Source organism: Lampris incognitus, chromosome 2 (assembly GCF_029633865.1).
Source record: "Lampris incognitus isolate fLamInc1 chromosome 2, fLamInc1.hap2, whole genome shotgun sequence".
Lineage (NCBI taxonomy): Eukaryota > Metazoa > Chordata > Actinopteri > Lampriformes > Lampridae > Lampris > Lampris incognitus.
Genome location: NC_079212.1, coordinates 12,336,456 through 12,357,723, shown reverse-complemented (window position 1 = coordinate 12,357,723; position 21,268 = coordinate 12,336,456). Strand labels below are relative to the sequence as shown.

Below are 21,268 nucleotides of genomic sequence, written 5' to 3'. Positions count from 1 at the left end.
ATTGTATTCTTTATACAGCCTTTTTCCCTGGTAAAAGTCTTTAAAAACGGGCAAAAAGGGGAGAGAACATTTAATTTGGGCAGTCTCCCACGATTTTCTCACTGAAATGTACAGAGACACTGAGAGGGGCAGTTATTCCCAACCGGGAAGGGCAGTTATTCCCAACCGGGAGGAGCAGTTATTCCCAACTGGGAGGAGCAGTTATTCCCAACCGGGAGGGGCAGTTATTCCCAACCGGGGGGAGCAGTTATTCCCATCCGGGAGGGGCAGTTATTCCCAACCGGGAGGGGCAGTTATTCCCAACCGGGCGAGCCAGCCGGGGTTGTTTCAAAGCAGCGAACAATGACAAATAGATGGGCTGTTAATTATTTGCCCCAGAGATGTGATCAGAGGTTATGTTTCACTGGAACGAGACGGGTGTAGCAGCAAGCAGGCAGCAGGACGGGTTGGGGCCTCCCTAGCTGATCAGATGTCCTTACCTGCCCCAAGCGATTAGGTCAAACATTGGCGATGACAAGAAAAGGACCCTGACACGCAGGATTACTGAGCAGTGGGGTCAGAGTCGCTAAACAAAGAAGGCGGCTGATAAACAGGTTTTAGTATAGGCCGGCCGAGTTCCTACTCCGCTTACAGATTATCAAGTGACCCTGCTGGTTTGTGACTCACTTACTTTTGCCGTTTGCCGATATTTACCCTGGAGCGCTGTAGATAAACGAGGACGGGGTAGTCCCAATCCTTCATTTTATCTACTCAGCCAACCCCAAAGGCTCCACTACCACACCCTTCTCTGAAGGCCTTGCTGCTCTCCGCCTCGCCGCCGTGCCCAACACAGTCATGTTAAACTTGTCCCGTTCTCAAATCAGTGCGTCTCCAACATTACCAACAAGGGCGGGGGGGAGGGACGACAGACCACTTCCTCTTGTTGCCAACGCTGGAGGCAATACATCACAACACTGTAATCTCCTTCACTCCCCCCCCCCCAACCCTCTGCCCCATATGTAAATGACGAGACAAGATTCAGGTGTTAACCTGAGTATTTATTGTAGTAGTTGTTTTTTTTTTGTTTGTTTTGTTTTGTTTTGTTTTTTTGGCGGGTACCTGTGTTTTCAGAATGGATGCTGGAAAAACCCATCCGTTGCTTTTGCATAGGTCTTGCCTTGTCAATGGACAGCCGTCCATTTGGGGACGGAGACTCAGCACATCACAAAACAACATGCAGTAATAGTGAAAGGCACAACCACCACAGATATCAGATACACCGAATTTTATATCTCTCTATATTTTGTTGGATTTTTTTATTTTTTATTATTATTTTTTAATGGGAGAGGGGTGCACTCGTTGAGATGTAGTAAAGTGTTTTTAAGCTGCCATCATTTCAGGGCACAACATAAATATAGAAAACTCCCCAAACATTCGACCTCTTTCATTTTCAACAAACTAGATAAACAACTGCTCTAATAACTATATGGGAAAATACAAGCATACTCTATTGTATTGTACTCTTTTTGTCACTGATACATTGATTGATTGATTTTTTAATATATATATATATATAATTTGTCTTCTGCTTTATCCTTTCCCCTGGCCACACCTCTCCCATCACATTGGTTTGACACGCCTGGCGTTCACACCCTCTCGCCGTTATTCGATGGCTGCCACCCTGAAACACACTCTTCGGTAATCTCACACTACACACTGAGAGCACACTGCCTCGCAGGCTACACCGCTGGGGAGGGTAAAAGAGAGGAGAGTGAAATAAATAAAACAGACTAGATAGACTAGGCTCGCAGCATCCAAGCCACTTGAGGTGATCAGTCCCACACGTTAAGCATTTGCACATGCGTACACACACATAGTACATATCTGTGATGTCCAATGACTCCCCCCCCACCCCCACACCCCCCCACACTCACATCTAAATTACATTTCCTAGCACATCCAAAAATTTACCTTCGAGTCGGTTAGGGCAGTAACATTGCAAACTCTCCGAACCTTTAGTGTCCGGGTATCTTTTGGTCTTTATGCATATGTGTGTGTGTGTGTGTGTGTGTTTGTGTGTGTGTACGTGCGACACTTGTGACCTCAGAGCCATTCATTATCCATCAGCTGCAAACTTGCAGAGTATTCGACAGGTTCAACAGGTTACATAAGTCATCCTTAAACCAGCAAAAAAAAAGAGAAAAAAATATATAATATCATCATATAATCATATTATAATTTAAAAGATAGTCTAAATAAATCATAGCCATTTGGCTGCACTGGAAAAATAATGGTTTGCGATACTGAGGAAGGAATTCAACATTCAGTAAGTTTCTAGCCGGACTAAAGATGAGGGGGCATTCCCATAACAAACTGAGAGGATCCTCGAGCTGTCAGCTTGTCCCTACGCCAGGCCAGAGCCAGAGCCAGAGCCAGAGCCAGAGCCAGAGCCAGAGCCAGAGCCAGAGCCAGGCCAGAGCCAGAGCCAGAGCCAGAGCCAGAGCCAGCGGTGTTAACAGCACATCCTCCCCGGCGCCCAGACGGGGCGGGTGAGGACACCAGTATTTTTTTTTGGCCATTGAAATTATTTTCACCTGAGAGGTGAGGCAGAGAGAGGATCCTCATCAGTACCGCTGGAAACCATGCTGCAGAACCAAATCCGTAATGGCTTTCACATCTAACGGAGCGTTACAAGTCGTACTGTAATATTTACACCGAGACCTAAATTACCACTATTCGTCTTTTTTCTTTTTTTTTTTTATCCTGATGTTTTCAGCGTTTAACGTGTCGTTACACACCCACTCGCACACAGACACTTAATTCCAAAAAAAAGGAAAAGAAAAAAAAATCACGAAAAAAAAAAAAAGAATACACAAGCACACGGCACACAGCTAAAACTTCGACTCACAAAATGTAGGACAGTGCAATCTTACATCCATGTCTCAGTTAATTTACAAACATTTGTATATGTTCATATACACTTGAGCACCATCGTTTACTATTAATCTTGAATACATATTAGTAAGCTAGTGGACACATGAGAAAAGAGAGGGAGAGAGAGGAGAGAGAGAGAGAGAGAGAGAGAGGAGGGGGGGTGAGCACACACCAAACACATTGAGTGGAAGGGAGCAGAGATTTGCAGGACGTCCATGATCAAGACCACACTTGAGTGCATGTGTGTGTGGGCAGTAGTGGTGACTGTGACTTGTTGGTGTTGAGTGTGTATAAAGGGGAGGGGAGGGGGGCTCCCATTTTATTCTCATAGTTGCTTTCAAGACAGCGAGGGACTTTTCATTGGAATAGGCTCCAGCATCCCCGCAACCCTGAGAGCAGGACTAGCGGTTCAGATAATGGATGGATGATGGATGGATGGAAGGACGGACGGACGGATGTCAATCATTCCCTATTTCTTTTGGCGGCCATGTGGATGATAAAAGTTCACAGCACATTACGTGGTGAAATACGGCTCATGTGCGCTGGGTACGTAATTCTTCATTCTCAACTGATTCAGTGGGTGTTGTGCTTTGTATTCTTTGCAGGGTGGGAGTGTGGGGGGGGGGGCAACTTGGTTGACTGTGACGTGACCGCTTTCTCCATGTCTGTTTGGAACCGGCTTGTCTAGAGGGGCATTAGGCAGGGGGGGCATGCAACAGATGGAATATCAGGCTTTTCTGAGATTTTGGCAGGAAAAGAAAAATGAACACAAATCCGATGTAACAGAACACGACGAAGAGTCGCCATCTATACCGGCCTCCACTTACTATATAACCCACCGGACCCCGTAACCCAGAGGCAAGCCATGGATCCCTACACTCAAAGCTATGGTCATGGTCACCCTCACCATTTATTTTCTGAATACCTTTATTTTCCTAAACCTTACACTCACTTAAAATAATAATAACAATAATAGTAATGGGTTACATTTATATAGCGCTTTTCTAGACACCCAAAGCGCTTCACATTGAAGGGGGTAACTCACTTCAACCACCACCAATGTGCAGCACCCACCTGGGTGATGCACGGCCCGGCGGACATTTTGCACCAGAACGCTCCCCACACGTTAGCTTGAGGTGGTGAGGGGAGGAGTCACTGAGCCAATTACACGGGGGGGGGAGCTGATTAGGGGGCCGGAGGGAGAGAGCCGGGCTGGGAATTTTGCCAGAACTCCGGGGAACCCCCTACTCTTTGCGATAAGTGCCATGGGATCTTTAATGACCACGGTGAGTCAGGACCTCGGTTTAGCGTCTCATCCGAAGGACGGCGTCTCCTACAGCAGTGTCCCCCATCACTGCACTGGGGCGTTGGGACAAAAATGGGGACCAAAAGAGACATCTTTACCGAGATGTAAAGACATCTTGTGTGTGGTTTAATCGTCACTTTTCCTGCTGGCATCATATTATGCACGCAATTAACGCCAAATAACTGCTGTTTCCTGTTTCTCCAAGTATCCTCGCTCTATGGTCATGTCACATTAGGTAGGCTGAAAGCTTTTTAGGCTCCTATCTCTTGTCATACGAGACTGAGACAACAATAATGGGACAAACAGGTTGTATGTATGCAAAACCCTTCATTTTGTGGGTGTTTTCTTTAGCAGCTCGAAAGCACAAGTGATGGCAGACACTAGATCACCAGAATGAGGGAAACGTGGTCTGCTTGAAGGGCTACACTACACGTCACTATGTCCTTTCTGTCCTCCCTCATCCTTTCAACACAATCATGGGGTCAAGATCTTTGCTATTTAAATCTGACTCTCTAGTCTGTCATGTCCACCCTCTCGCCATCGTCCTCCACTTGCTTTTATTCACCCTTCTCAAAGTGATCGGAGGGGAATTTGAATTTAGCCCCGTGCCTCCTCGTGGGCTTCTCTTCCCTGCGTCGTCCCTGGCTGACGGGAACAGAGGCAGTACCCTCCTCACCCGCTTCAAACGCCGTACACGCCGCCGCCTTACCCGAACAAAAGCTGTAATCCCCCATAACGCAAAGCTCCCAGAGACACGAGGAGGTGTTTTCCGTGTAGCTTTCTGAACCTTTACATTTTGCTCCTTCGCACTACCCCCCCCCCCCCATAGAAGTCTGCTCCTCCAGACAGAGGAAGAGCCAGTGTGTTTCACTCTCTCAAATTGCTTGTAAAATAGTCAAGGGAAGCCGAACGGGGAGGGAAGTTGTATACATCTCTGTTTGTCTTGTTGGGATTCTGAAAGGTGGGTACAAGAAGGGTGCTCATAATAATTTTAGAGGGCTAATCTAATGAAAGGGTGGGCAGAATGGGGCAGCAGAGAGTCGGGGTTGCACCAGTTTTTGCCGAAGCCTTCAAAAGTGACGTCTACATCTATCTGTAAATTCGCAACACGGTGAGATGAGCATACATGAAGGTGTGTATTTTTTTGGCGGACGAATATGTTTAATTGAGTGCGTTTCTTAGTTTTGACTGTGTATGATTAATGCCCTCGAACAAACGATGCCCCCACGGAAGCAGGGAGGTTTTAGTGGTAGAAACTGCGCTGGCTGGGCTGGTGGAGGAAGGTGTTTCTGGTGTGGGCTGCATGGCGAGGAACTTGTTCCCTAGTGCGGTTTTGGCGTTGGATTCGGTTACGGCCCAGATGGCGCCTCTCAATGCGAGCTTTGCTACGCTGGACCCTAGCCATTTGGGTGACCTTGGCCAGGGCTCCGGCCTGGGCAGCTGTTCCACGGCTCACCCTGGTGGGCATAGCACTGCGGGCGGCGGGCGCAGCAGCTGGCTCAGCTACCCTGCTGCAAGAGGAGAGAAAAAAGAACGCACGGTTATCTTGACAGGAAAGCCTGACACTAAAAGCGATGCCGCATTTCCTGTAAACTGTGCCGTTCCTCACCTCACGCTGCTTGTCAGGCTAATGATGCTCTCTTCTCCCACCACAGACAGGTTGCCGTTGGACACCATGGACAGGTTGTTCGAGGAGACGTAGACAGACATGCTGGGATGTTCAATGAGCAGGTCCTCCATGGGGCTGGCCTCCGCCGTGGCTCCCTCTGCAGTGAAACAGGGGGGAGGGGTGACAAACCAGCTCTCATCCATGCAGCCTCTTTCTGAGCCTGCCCTACTGCTACCCCCGCTGCCTCCACATTCACTCCTAGAACCGGGGGACATGGACGGGGTGGAGGGCGTGGACAACCTCGCCTGTCTCGGCAGCGTCACAGGTGTAATGGCGCCCGAGACTGAAGGGCTAGCGCTAGGGCAGGACAGGGGGGCCGATAACGTCACAGACTCTCGCGCCCGTCCTTTGTGCGTCCTGCGGCGCTGGTTAGGTGGGCGGGTAACAGGGGCGGGGCACCCAGTCCTTGTAAGTGTGTCTTGTTGATTTGATTGGTTACCGTCTGAGAGTGATTGCGCTCTCTGTGGAGCTTCAGCGCCACCCCCAGCCTGCATCATGCAGTCAGCTTCCGCTGAGTGCATGGCAGCGATGGGACCAGGGATGTGTCGGCCAGTAAGGGTCAGGTGTTTAGGGTGGGACATTGCAAGGATTATGCAAAGGTAACAGGTTTTCAAAAAAGCCATGCGGGTTTAGGGGGGGGCAATTTTAAAGAGGACACATACGCACGCGCACACATACCAGTGTGGGGAATGTGTTTGAATAAAAATTGGAGGAGGGAAGAGGAGGGGGGTAAGGAAACAACACAAAACATAAAAGTAAGAATTATGTTATTAGTTATGTTGACCCTCTGAGCTTGCCATAACGTCTCCACTCTGCTGAGAGGTTGTTTTTTTTTTTTTTTTTTGCACATTGCTTACATTTTTTTTTTTTTGGTTGGGCTTTTTTCGGACACCACAACAAACCTTCACACTCAGTGCCTTTGTCATGACTCAGATCATAAACAAAGACAAAGGGGGTGTATGCACACAGAAATTACATCTGTTTCCACTTTCCAGTACACAACCCGTATGTACAGTATCCACACACAAAGTGATAGTCTTTTTTTGGGGGGGGGGGATTTTTTCCCCTTTCACGGGGGGAAAAAAATCCAGCATCCCGCGACCCCAATCGGGATAAGCGGCTTGGATCACGGATGGATTTCCCCCCCTTTTTCTCCCCAATTGTACTCGGCCAATTACCCCACTCTTCTGAGCCGTCCCGGTCGCTGCTCCACCCCCTCTGCTGATCCGAGGAGGGCTGCAGACTACCACATGCCTCCTCCGATACATGTGGAGTCGCCAGCCGCTTCTTTTCACCTGACAGTGAGGAGTTTCGCCAGGGGGACGTAGCGCATGGGAGGATCGCGCTATTCCCCCCAGTTCCCCATCCTCCCCGAACAGGCGCCCTGATCAACCAGAGGAGGCGCTAGTGCAACGAACAGGACACATACTCACATCCGGCTTCCCCACCTACAGACATGGCCAATTGTGTCTGTAGGGACGCCCGACCAAGCCGGAGGTAACACGGAGATTCGATCCGGCGATCTCCGTGTTGGTAGGTGACGGAATAGACTGCTACGCCACCCAGAAACCCATACAAAGTGATATTCTAAGTATCCCCCCCGAAGCCGGCAAGATGTTTCGCCCAACCCCTACACTCACCTTACACACAGTATCCCTCGAGACATCAAATGTGAGTCAATAGAGTATCACGGTCATGCAAGAGGCCACCCTGGGTTTGATTTTCTAGGTTGCCTAAACTTGTGGGCAAGCAATGCACATAGGAAACGGGACTATTCCCCAATTTGTTCATCACAAAACAGGGCTCTCAAACACTGCGCTGTTTTTTTTATACTCCTGACCTGACATCCCTGAGGTGGACTCACCGGGCAGATTGACCAGCATCCATCCCTCCTCGTCAGCATCCGTCACACAGGGGTTGGGTCCCTTCAGCTCAGCGGCCGCCTCCTGCACCTCCCCGAAGAACAAACTGCTCAGACGTTGAAACATGACTGCTTGTGTTGCCGTCAGTGGGTCAGGCGTTAAGTGTCTCGGGTGCTTTAAGTCTTTTGATGTCCACCAAAAAAAAGAAGGAAAAAAAAAGCTGTAGCTGCCTTTATTTTATTCTATAGTTTTGCTTGTGTTTTGCTTTTAATAGTTGGCGTCTTTTGTTGGTCGCTAATTTTCTGGGCCTCTTTGTTCACTTGAAGCCCTTTGCTGGATCTTGGTGTTTGAGATACACTGGAGTGGACAAGCGTCAGTAGTGCAAACGTAAGGTATCACTTGGCTTGAAGCAAAGGCCTGGAGAGGGAGAGAGAGAAGAGAACGGTTAATGAGAGGGACACATCCAGGAGGCTGTGTCTCAACAAACACATGACAGGAGTCTTTAAAGCATCTCACCGTTATTGAACCCCTGCTACAGCCAAAACGGCCCTTTTTAGAGTAACTAGGCCCCAGACCATTTTAGTGAGTTTGCTGACATCTACAGGTTGAAAACCAGCATGTCAGACTGTGTTTATTCTGCTATGCAGAATAAACACAGCTGCAGCATATAACATTAGCAATGTCTTTGTTTGGTTTAGGTGTGTCTGCACACCCAGCAGCACTGACAGGCAGACAGAGTCAGTGCTAACAGTTGTCAGTAGTACTGTCAACGCTTGCTCTTTGGCACACCGGAAAACTGATGATTCTATTCAGTTCATCACTACATCAATCAGACCTGGGCTGACACTGCCACCCCAGGTCAAACATCATGATAAAATGGAATTAATTATGGCAAAAAATGAATTACAGAGGAAAATTAAGCTGTGTGGTATCTAAAGTTTGCCCGGGTTAGGAACAAGTGCCTGACCTAAATGATAATATGTTGTCATGCTGCACAGATAATCGTCGTGTTTGTTTGTTTTCGCAGTTCTAGTGTGTGCCCTTCGAAACCTCCCAGCATTGCTGGTTTTCTACTCTGCCAGATATACAGGCATCTAATTAGAGGGTTTTCAGAGTTGACACAACAGGAAATCGCAATTAATTACCTGTTAGAACAGAAAACAAGCTCCACCGGTGGTGGTGGTGGTGGGGGGCAGAGGACAAGGTTTGAGAAACACTGGTCTAAATACATGAGCAATACACAGATGGGCAAAAATAAAACCAAACTAAGTAAAAAATAAAGCAAAACACTGATGGAGACGAAGGTATAAATATAGTGGCTACAAGACAACAGAGCAACAATGGTGGAGAGAAAAAAAAGACTGAGGAGAGAGGGATAACTGATAGGTAGGTAAACGCAGAAGCGGAGAATAAAAAGGGAAACAAAGTCTGTGAAGGCTTGGAGATACAAGGATGGAAAATGGAAGAGAGATATGCATGGATGCTTGTTTGGAAGGCGACCCTCCCCGTCCTTATTTGGTCAGTCACCATGGTGACACTAACACCAGGACCAAAAGGGGGTAGACTCCAGTTCTGAAGACACCGACACTCGCTGTATGAGATCATTCAGGTCAGACATGGTGTGATAACTTTTTTCATATAATTCTTTCCATCCAGAAAGCTTGTTTCGTTTTCTTTTTGCATGTGTGTGTGTGTGTGTGTGTGTGTGTGTGAGTGTGTGGGGGGGGGGGTGTCTGAAACCAAGCAAGCGAGATATCGAGAAATAAGAAAAATGAGACTCAACAAACAGACATCCGCCAAGGGGAAACGCAACACCAAACATTTTTTTAGAAAGCTTCTGAAATGGTTTAGTTATCACTTTCTTATTGGCCCAAATTTTCCGCAACTTTATTTTTTTTCTAAATACACAGGATGGCATGAACTTCATTTTGATTCTGCCTTGGGCCACGATGAAGCTTTTCTGTTCATTTGAATAAATAGGGCCCATTGTTTATTTGCTGTGTTTGTATGGTGTTATAGAGGCCACAAGGAAAACAAGGTATCCTACAAGTGGGGTGAGACCGTGTGGGCCTATCCCTCAGCATGGATAATTTCCAAGCATTTCCTTGAGTCACAGACACTAAGTCATAAGATAGATAAACTTGATAAACCAATGTTTGGTGAGGGGTCCTCAGAGCTGCTTTGTAGACAGCCTCGTTACACCCCAGTAAAACCGTGTTGCCTCCCTGCTCACTGTGTGCAGGTGGAAACACTCATACAGACACACACACATGTACCCCCTCATATTAAGGGAATGCCATGAAGCACTTCCTCACTGTGACAAATTTAATCCATTTGCAGACTGCATACCAGACTTCATTAACTCCTATCTCTCTGGTGTAAATATACTTTCAGCGCAGCTAAAGAAATGACAAACGATAACCAATCATGTGTGTATGATTACTAAACAGCTAGCAGCTGCATTGGCGGCATTGATCAGCGCCACTTGTAAAATGTGCTTTGGAGTAAAATCAGTTATACTGAGTAAGGAAACTGGTCAATGGATATGGAGTATGTACAGTAGATCTGGTTGACATGATCACTGCAGTTTTGGATCGAAAGTAAAACGGAAAGAAACAGGAAATTTAATTTCTTTTAAATGTATTATAATTTTTGATTTGATATATCCTAGCCAGTGTTAGGCAAGTTATTTTCAAAATGTAATCTATTACACATTACTAGTTACTTTTATTTTATAGTGATATAATGCTACTATCTGTGTAGAGTAATGAGTAACTAATTACAATACTTTTGCATTACTTTCACTAGAATAACCGCCGAAGTACGACTAAAATGGATGAGGGTAATGTTGTTTCAGTCCAGTGGTGGGCGATATTGTATAGCCTAATGAAGCCATAGACTTGAAACAGCTTATATTAACAACAGTGTGATGATATAGAACAATTAAATAGCCTAGACCTTTTTAAATAAACGATTAGCCTTGGACACAGGGATGGGAAGGCAGACAAAGGATCAAAGTCTGATATATTATGAGATAGGGACAAATGTTTTTATTGTAGGCCTATCATATGAAACATGATAGACCTAGACCCTTTGATAATGTAGGCTATAATGACAGGGCAAGACACTAATCTATTGTCATTAGGCTAAGGTTCACAGACGAATAAGGCATGGACATATATAGGATTTGATTTCAAGAATGAAAATAAAAGTGTGCTGGAGGATTAGACCTACACAGCCAACAGATAAGGCCTATTTTGCAAACTAATATTTAACAAGCTAGGCCTATATCCTGCCCTGAAACAGCAATAAGAAAGAGAGCATGGAACCAACACAAACAACAAATGGCTCATCATTCGCTTGGCTTCCCTAGACATAGATTGCACTTGACTATTATGCTTTTGTCCTCTTCTTTTATCAACTGAAAGTAATGGGTGTATACCCATTTCGAAAACATAAGAGTCTGACTCTGCAGGTGTCTAGGCCCTCGAATTTGGGCACAGGGAATTCTTCAGGGGATATTTTTTCTGGTGTTGCACTGGCGAAAGTAGCGAGGTGTGGATGAATTCTTAAAACAAAACGCTTAATTTCAGCTAATAATGCATTACTTGACATAGTAACTTTAACAATATTACTGAACTCCTATTAGTAACGTGTTATATTTCTTCGTTACTGCTAACCCCCAACAATAACCCTATCATTAAGATATTACTTTGTTACTGCTAACCCCCAACAATAACCCTATCATTAAGATATTACTTTGTTACTGGTAACCCCCAACAATAACTCTATCATTAAGATATTACTTTGTTACTGCTAACCCCCAACACTGACCCTATCATTAAGATATGTTGGTGTTAGGCCAAAATATATAAAATTTCATATATTTTGGCCTAACACCAAAACATATAGAATACATCACACACTTTTTTCCCATATAAGATGGGTGGGTATGTGGCTGCTCTCTGAAAAATTCTGTTCTTATCTTGCAAAATTTAAATTAGATATGACACTCAGGCTTTGATACGCATTACTTAATTTCCTAACAAAGACAGAGATCCATGAGGAGCCCAGTTGAGCAGAGGGGAAAGGGGGGTCAAATATAACACCATACTACTCAAAAATAAATCAGCATTGTACTCTTTATATATTCTACAGGGACTTTCAAATGATATGACTAATTAATAGACTTATATAACTTTAATCCTGGAAAACGTGACTTATAGATAGTTGGCTAGTGTAACCGGTTATTTTCTTACCCAGTGCGGGATTCGATACGGGATGTACTGCACCACAAGGTGACATCACTGACCGCTCGCCCAAAGGGTCAGACCTGTTAGCTAGGGACTAATGTGTCTTATTATTAGTTTACACTAGCAGCTAGCTAGCTAGCTAGACAGACAGACAGACAGACAGACAGACAGATAGACAGATAGATAGATAGATAGATAGATAGATAGATAGATAGATAGATAGATAGATAGATAGATAGATAGATAGATAGATAGATAGATAGATAGATAGATAAAGATTCTTTATTGTCCTTATCAAGGATATTTACTGCCACTACCTGTACATTAAAATACAAGTCAATAAACGGGCACATAGGCACAACTAAATACGACAAACTAGACGGCACTGTTGAATCAGTTTCAAAGTAATTTAGAGGAGAGCTGAGTGATATGCTTGAGCCCTCTCTCCTCTATCCAACGCATCTATTTTTCTCTCGGGCCTTTAAAAGTGGGAGGCGCACAGAGGGGGCGGGAGGAGATCGACAAAATAAAAACAAGGCGCCCGTGACGTCACCGACGCTGCGAAAGAAGGTCTCTTCTATCGGGCGTCCGGAGGGGGGGGGGTAGAATGGGGGAGAAAACACAATGTACTTCGCAATGCCGCCGACCGCGATGTCTTGAACGCCGTTGTCAGGGAAAGCACACCGGAGGGCAACTCGACAGACGAGGCTTTTTCCACTGTCAACGGCTTTGTTTCGGAGTTGTCGTAAAAACCCCTCTCGACGTTTGAAAGAGGGGGGGGGGGGGAGAAAATCCCGCTCCGCGCAAACGGCGTTTACGTTTAAATGCGAAACAACCGGACGTTTTTTTGGTTTTTTTCCTAAAGCGTTTAAACCCTCTGCCCCCACCTTGACGGACCAAAGTCAAGTCTTATGTCGGCTATTCGGGTTAGACATGAATTATCCGTGTAAGCTGCACGGCTGAAGGGTCAGCGCAATGACAGCTGGGTTAATCGGCACAGCGTTACACACCAGCGCGTCGGCAGGACGCGCCACGGCAATAGGACGGCGTCGCGCGCGCACGCACGCACGCACGCACACGGCGGCACAGCCGGGCTGCCGCTGCGAAAGTGGGGAAAACACGGGACGTGGCTCCCCCCACGAAAACGTCAACGTTCACCGACGACTCGGTGAAAATTTGGGGCAATTTGCAAAACAATGGTCGATTGTTCTTTGTACGGCGCGCTGGTGTCATTTTAGTGACATTTGGCGTCGAGACGACCCAAAGGCAAACCGTACGGATTAAGAAATTCGATAGGTATCGTGGCACTGTTCATGACCTATAAACACTTATGATGCACAACGGTAGACGGTGAGCAATGGGCTGTTGTGAAATGTGTGATATAAAATTAGTCACGATAGTTGTTCTAGCTTGTTTTCATTATTGCCAACGTCCAATTTGCATAATTTTATGCAGCTAGGCCTGTGGGGAATGCACCAGATTCTAGAACACTGACAAGGACAGCTGTAGTTCGAGACCAATCGAATTTGATCATAACGCACAGCCACTAAACTCAAACAAAGTGGAGAACATCTTACCTGCCTTTGCAGTAGAATTCAAGTTGTAAACGGGATCACACACACAGTAGAAAGGACCACAAATCTTAAAGCATAGCTTTAGGTAGCCTTTTATAGAGGTAGATAAAATACCATCATTAAAAAAAAATAAAAGGCTTTCTTCTCAGAAGAAGGGCTTTGTGTAAAAATGTACACCGATGTTTCCGATTACAACATCTGCAGCTCCCCTCTTGCGCTTTTTTCCCCCTGCAGATTTTGGTTCTTGTTTATTGCTGCCTCTAGCTGATCCTGGGATCAGTATGTAAAGCGTACAAAACAGCTGATTGTGAGATGACTATACTCCCCGGAACGTCCCAAACCCCGCCTAATCAGGAAACCAGCCAATCAACGGACGACAATACTCTCCGTAACGCCTTTCGCCCGCCCACCCTGCGCACTAACCAATCAAAATATTACACAAGATGCCAGCCGGACCTCTTAGTAACAGAATGGGGGTTGGGGGAAATGAACTGTCAACCTGCAACCAGATGGAAATTGTGACTTTATACGGAGAATGATCCTTGATCAGCTTCTTCTTTTCTTTCTTTTTTTAACCTTCCAAGTGTCCAGAGTCATGATTGGGGGAAGCGTAAACTCAAACTGAATTTGGAAGCTCTCAGAAGAGAATAGATGATGGTCTGTTGACAGAGCACTTAACGTCATGCCCAATTACTGACTGAAATATAGATAAAATAAAGAGTGCCCTCAATTACTTTAGATCATATGTTTATATTACAGTCCCCTTTTGAGTTGATTCATCAGTCTAACACTGACAGATCACATCTATTGTATGTGGAACTGTGTACATAGTCTTGTACATGGTCATATTACACTGCTTAAACATTTTGAACCGGGTACAGAGTGCATTAAAGCTGTGTGTAGCCTGAGGATAACACAGAATGTAATGCTGTTACTGTGTAGTAGTAAAGTAAGTGACTCATTCCCGTATGCAGAAATTTCAAACTACAAACCACACTGAGGGCAGATATGGAATCGGGTCTTTAGACGTGTAAGCAATGTTATGTACCAATGATTGCTTGCTACAGTTTACAACCAGATGAGCTTCCCGATTGTGCATAACAGCGCCTCTGTCAATCGAGATAAATACTGTTGCTTTAAATCTTATTTGTAAATAGTCCTCTTTCCCCTCCCCCCTCCCCCTCCTCCTGCGCTCCAACCACCAGATGGGAGGAGCTCCAAGTGTCACTCAGCAAAGACCAGCCAATGAGCTACGTCTCTTTTGAATGCAGCATTTGAGAAGCCAATGAGCTGCGCCGCACATTCAAAAGTCTCTAGTGGTCATTTACCTCTTTGCAGACTGTGGCTCAAGTAATCTCTGAGTGTACCCTGCAACTCTATACCATGACTAGTTATGCAAGCTGATGACTACAAACATAAGTGTACACTAATCCTTATGCATAGGTTGTGTGAATGTTTACCTATATATATGGGTCTACGAGAGAACAAGATGTACAGAGAGAGAAGGGGGTCTAGCTGAGGGCTCACCCTGTAGTGTTTGCATTCATATTTGTGACACTTATGTATGCAAGTGCACAATACTGTATGCTGTGTCAGTGTATTAACAGTATATATGTGTGCATGCATGCCTGCATTTGTGACTGAATAGTGTATTTTTCTACTTCTCTCTCTCTCTCTCTCTCTCTCTCTCTCTCTCTCTCTCTCTCTCTCTCTCTCTCTCTCTCTCTCTCTCTCTCCCTGTGTCTGTGTCTGCGTCTGCGTCTGCGTCTGCGTCTGCGTCTGCGTCTGCGTCTGCGTCTGTGTCTGTGCCAACATGCCGATGGGGCATATTGCATGTCGGGGCTAAAGTTAACTGTTATGTCTGTACCAGATGCCAGAAATTACTGCCCCTCTCTTTACACCCTCATCCTTACAGTCAGTAATTGTAATCCAGTTTATTACAACATATTAAAAAGTTTTAACAAAGCTTTGAACTGTTATTGACAAGATTATGGTATACAGGAAAGAATTTGCACAAAGAAGTGACTTGCATTTTAGTCTTTGCTCACCAGGTTTTGCATACCCCCGTGAGTGTAATGTTGCATTTTCACGTTTTAGGAACAGAAAAACTCAGTGTTAATGTTCTGGTAAGAGCTTGAACTCTGCCTTCAAGATATGCATGAAAGTTTGCTGTGTTTGCATGTGTGAGTTGCAAGAGGGTGAGTTTTGTGAGGGTGAGTGGTAAAAGAGGCAGAGACTGTGCCTAATCAGGCCAACCGTGTGACTGGATGTCTTCAACACAAAATGAAGTGCCAAGGAATTCTAAGTTAAAAAGAAGCTGCAAAAAGATGCAGAGTGCAACATAGGTGCGGGATGAGCGCTGTACAGAACCCAAGTGATTATTATGTATTGATGGTCCATATGGCCTGGGGGAAGGATCTACTTGTCAGCCTCTCAGTCTTGACCCTGATGGAATGAAGACACTTGCCAGAAGGCAGCCACTGAAACAGTTTATGATTGGGCTGATGAATGTACTTAATGATTTGTTTTGCCCTGGACCTGCACGGCCTGGTGTAGATGTCCTGGAGGCAGGGCAGTGCAGTCCTGGTGATGTGTTCGGTGCACGGAATCACTCTGTGCAGGACTTTCCTATCCTGAGAGCTGTATTTTCTGTACCAGGCAGTAATGCTACCAGGACTGTACTGTGGCCGAGTCAAAGGATTACTGCAGCACCGTGGAGATCTTGAATTTCCTCTGCCACCTGAGGTGATACAAGCACATCCCTGCCTTCTTCACCAGGGTGGTGTTGTGAGTAGACCAAGACAGGTCCTCAGAGATGTGAACTCCAAGGCACCTGTAGCTGCTCACCTTGTCCACTGGGTTCCCGTAGATTCTGAGGGGTGTGTGGTAGATCCTCTGCTTCTCCCTCCTGAAGCCTACAGCCATCTCTTTGGTCTTGGAGACATTCAGGGCCAAGTTGGTGTCCTTACACCATGATGACCGCGCCTCCACCTCGTCCAGATAGGCTGTCTCATTGTGTTGGAGTTCAGACCACCCCTTTATCATCTGTGAATTTCACAATGTTGTTGGAGGTGTGTGTCTATGCAATCATAGGTGTAAAGGGGGTAGAGCAGAGGACTCAGGACGCAGTCTTGGGGGGCGCCGGTGTTGAGGGTTCGGGTGCCGGAGTTGCAGTTTCTAATCTTCACCACCTGTGGTCTGTCAGTCAGGAAGCTCTGGATCCAGGAGCAGAGTGAAGAGTTCAACCCCAGGTCTGAGGGGGACAATAGTGTTAAATGCTGAACTGAAATCAATAAACAGCAAACAGGCATAATCCCCCTTACCAGTATCCAGGTGGGATAGAGTGGAGTGAGGGATGTGGGAGACGGCATCATCAGTACTCCTATTGGGGCGATAGGCCAACTGGAGGGGGTCTAATGAGCTGGGCAGAAATGAACAGATGAAGTCCTTGATAAGTCTCTCAAAGCACCTCATCACCACAGTGTCATGCTATTTCCCCACCGATGAGAGATGATAGCAGACTCCACACAGGTGACTATATGCACCGGCGCAATGTGAGCTACCTAAATGCAAGACGATAAGGTTTCAGCCTATACTGTTACCAGGTGCTAAGCAACTCACACACTCATGCAAGCAAGCAGGCAGGCACACACACACCCACACACCTTCACCCCACTGTGATGACGATACCCATGCCCTGGTAACACGGTCAACCCAAACATATTGTTGGGACACTTTGTGCGCCTGCGCTGGTGGTAACGTTGAGGTCTTTAAACATCTCAGAAGAAGTCACAGGCCTGGACAAACTGGTTTTATTATCTCCATATGGCATGCATATCTTTATGTAGGCAACTGTAATGTATGAATAATAGCAAAGCAGGGTATTCATGGTAAGTGCCATTTCAAGGAGTGCTATGTGATAGGGATGACAACAACCTTAATGGGATGAATGCAAGGTTACCACCTCAACCATACCACCGTATCAACCCTCACATCAGCGTGATTTGAATGCTCTGCCCACGAACGCAGACGGAGGCGTGATTGAGGCCTCCCGTTTCCAGATTTCCACTTCGTTTTTTTCCCCCTCCTCCATTATCTGGCCAGATCTATGCTTTTGCTGAATTTGCTCAGCCTCACAAGAGTCTTGTAGTTTCTGCGGCTGGTTGAAGAACTGGGTGAGAGGTCACCTCAACGTCTCAGCCCTCTTGCTCTCTCTCTCCCTCTCTCTCCCTCTCTCTCTCGCTCGAGAGAGAGAGAGGGAGAGAGAGACGTCTGTATATGTTTGTTTTCACATTAACAGCTGATGTTTGACATCATGCCTGCTCTTGCTCTGGCCAACCCAGCTAAGGCACGTGAGCACAGGGGTCCCCGCCCAACCAAACCCTGGTGTTTGTTTGTAGTCAAAGAGTTGGGCATTCCAGGGGACACGGTGACTCAGACGTCCTGCACGGTAGATTTTGACGCGTGTGCCACACAGAAATATTGCGCGAGAAGTCCTTTGGCGACTCAGAAAGCCAACGTTTTGCAACGGTGGATTTTTGGTCCGCTGTTCAAGAGTCAAACCAATCCCGCCAAGATGCAATGTCTGCAGAAACTATTACTATTCTCCATTTTTAATAGCTTGCCAGATTTTATTTCTGACCGCACAAAAACATTAGCAGTCGCTCATACAAATGAACACAGACATGGGGTGTATCCGATGTCGCCGTGTTGGTGTTGCTCCATCATAGCTGATGTTGCTCCAGGACCATCATCGCAACTGACCAATCACGTTGTTGTGCTGTCATGTCTTTGTGACTCAGGGAAAGAGAGAGTTGTGGGATTAGGTTGTAGATTAGTCTGGGTTAGCTATCGGTTAAGGTTAGGACAAGGCAAGTGTTAGGATAAGGTCAGGGTTAGGTTGAGGTTATGTTAGGTTTTCCGGGCAGGACATCACAACACCGTGATTGGGCCATTGCAAGGATGGTGCCGGAGCAACATTAATCATGATGTCGTGGTAACAACGCCAACACGGAGATATCAGGTCGTGCTAGGTGTGAAGTGAGAGGGGTCAGCGGTAGGGTCAGCCTTGTAGAAGGAAACTTCAGTGTTAATAATTTAACTGTAAAGGCATGGGTGGCAGGAAATATACATACAAGGGTGGAGTAATGAAGTGCAGGGGAAACCTGATGTCTTCCATGGAGCTCACGTCATGTCAGATGGTCAGACACGAGTCGATGGATGAAGCATGATAAAACGCAGCTCCAAGATCCAGGCCCCTTAAAATCTGTTGCTCCTCCACCTATAAGGTATGCTAGTGTAATGTCTATACTCTGATTATGCTGTTTTGGCTGTTATCTTTTTTGTTGATTTTTTTTTATATTTATTTTTTAACACAACATAAGCCATGTGGAGGATGCTTTTATCTGAGGTACCTGTCAACACAACATAAGTGCTCAGTCTCATTTGGTATGGGTGTCCATTTTAGGATGGAGCCCCTCACCCTGACAACGTTCGTACCACACTTTTGATGCACAGCATCATCAACGTAAGTGTCCCTCCTACAAAGTCTTACTAACGCCTTTTCCACTGTGTACCACACCTCCTCCCGTCTCTATAACTTTTATTTTTGGTGCCTCTCGCTCTCACGTCTCCTCTCGGGCTTCTCTCGCCCGCTGCCAAACTGGCTGCCGGCAGATGATAAGACGGCGGCAGTAAAAGATAGGTCAGTTGAGTCCTCTGTGTCACGCCCCGTTTACAGACACAGCAGCCATGCAAATGACCTGCATGCTGTGCAAGGAGGCCTCTCAGAGTGCAGATTCCCTGCACAACAACTGAGACCATGTAAGACATGTAACCTGCGTGACAGCTCTGCCCGAGCACAGAAAAGGTTAAAATACGGATACAGCTGTGAAGGGAAATGTCCAATGCAAATGCCCATTGTTAAACTAGGAATTACATTTCCTGGAGAAAAGTAGCGGGCTAGCTGAAAGTGTTGGTCGCAGTAGTTGATGTGAATTGTGCTCCACCCCAGGAGAGTCATTCGTTTCTACCAGAAAGCTTTTCCACAGAGTTTGCTGTCTCAAAAAGTACACAGATTTGAAGAAGTTGAACACATCGACACGTGCCCTCAAGTAGCCGAACAGAGCTGTGAAGCTGAAGTATTGTAGGAGATAATATCGACTAAAGAGAAAAACAGCAGCAATAAAATGAGTGTTTATTCATAACTAGGTAAGGACACGTGGTTTTGTGGAAACAGGAGGGAAATATCTGTTGAACGTTCAACACGTGAAGACAGAGCTAATGCCTGTAATTTCCAAACACAGGACTTTGACTCTGCCGCTCAGTATCTGGCCTCCAATGTGTGTGTGTGTGTGTGTGTGTGTGTGTGTGTGTGTGTGTGTGTGTGTGAGAGAGAGAGAGAGAGAGAGAGACAGACAGACATGTTTGTAGGCATGGTGTTTTCTTGCAAGGTCTAATGAGCTGTGTTATGGGGACAGAGAGTCGAGAAACAGGAATATCTACAGGAGATGCGGTAGATCCTCACTAATCGCAAACTAATGTGAACGGAGGTTGTCCAGGTATAGCGAGGATTTCAAGACTGAACCATGTCTGTGTTCCCTGCCAAAGCTCGGCCGAAACATCTGCGAGACCTACGCAGATCATGAACGTGACACGGCTCATTTAGTGGTGAACTGAGTGCGCAACTTTTTCGGTCAGTAACATTCTCAGTGACACAGTGGTGGTCTGGAGGAAGGCTGGGCTACATGCTTAGATCTACAGACCCCTCTCCCATCTCTCTGAGAAAGAGCGAAAGAAAGAAAGAAAGAAAGAGGGATCGAGACAGACTGTGTGAGGGCGGCAGTCTCTCATCCATTCTCTTCCTCCTCTTCCAGCCCTCCTAAAATCCTCAGGGCATGCCTGCGTCCCATGGGTCTGTCCCTACAAGGCTAAAACAAACAGGGGCCTGACAGTGGTGGGTGTCCTTGGCAGGAGAGCATAGGAGAGCACAGCGAAGGGACAGCTTGTGCTCTCCTCGGGAGCAGGACAGGCCCCAGTTCACGCTCTCCTCGAGGAGACATTATGAAACTTAACGAATGAGCTATTTTAATCTCTCAAAGGATTAGGGGTGTCATGGCCGACGGGACAGCCCGGCTGCCCCGATCAGCAACTCTTTCCGTTTGATTTTTTAAAATCTACAGTTGTAAAGTAAGCTGTCCTTTTTCTCCCCCCCCTCCCCCATGGAAAATATTCTGAGATAATCATCCCCCAGCTTCTTTCTTCCCATCCCCACATTCTGCCCCCTCTCTCACTTTCTGCATTCTCACCATTCAAGTTTTTCTTTTCTTTTTTTTCTTTTTTTTTGTTGAGACAAGCCCCCCGGCTCAGCTGTGCGCCCTTTCTCTGAACCAAAACATAGCCTTTAGCTAAAAATAGCTGTTGGATTCAAATCAATGAAAAACAAAAATCAACTACAGATCCCAGCTCACGCGTTCACCGGCCGTCACGTGGATTCGTCCCCTACCACAAACACACACAATGTGACGGAAAAAATACAGAATCAAGTATAGAAAAAGTCAGACGCATCCCGACTAAACCGCTGCTCTGCTCTGAACACGGAAGGGCGTTTTATTATGAGGGTAAACTGCCTAACCGGGGGGGGGGGGTAAAATCAAGGAAAGTCGCTGTCTAACGCGCCAAAATAGGGAGAA

At 46.2% G+C, this 21,268-nt stretch overlaps 1 protein-coding gene across 3 annotated transcripts; it reads right to left on the bottom strand.

Annotated features, from left to right (window-relative positions):
• Positions 1-1,049: 1,049 nt before the first annotated feature.
• LOC130107821 (tumor protein p53-inducible nuclear protein 2) lies at positions 1,050-13,851 on the bottom strand. Of its 3 annotated transcripts, none has more exons than XM_056274585.1 (4): positions 13,581-13,851; positions 7,753-8,167; positions 5,829-6,399; positions 1,050-5,730 (listed from the first exon to the last, which is right to left on the bottom strand). In XM_056274585.1, exons 2-4 carry the CDS (start codon positions 7,874-7,876, stop codon positions 5,463-5,465), a joined length of 963 nt encoding a protein of 320 aa, XP_056130560.1. In that variant the 5' UTR covers positions 7,877-8,167; positions 13,581-13,851; the 3' UTR covers positions 1,050-5,462. The 3 variants fall into 3 exon arrangements, with proteins under 3 accessions (XP_056130560.1, XP_056130561.1, XP_056130562.1); XM_056274586.1 differs by having other exon boundaries at positions 1,050-5,727; XM_056274587.1 differs by having other exon boundaries at positions 5,829-5,985.
• Positions 13,852-21,268: the final 7,417 nt, after the last annotated feature.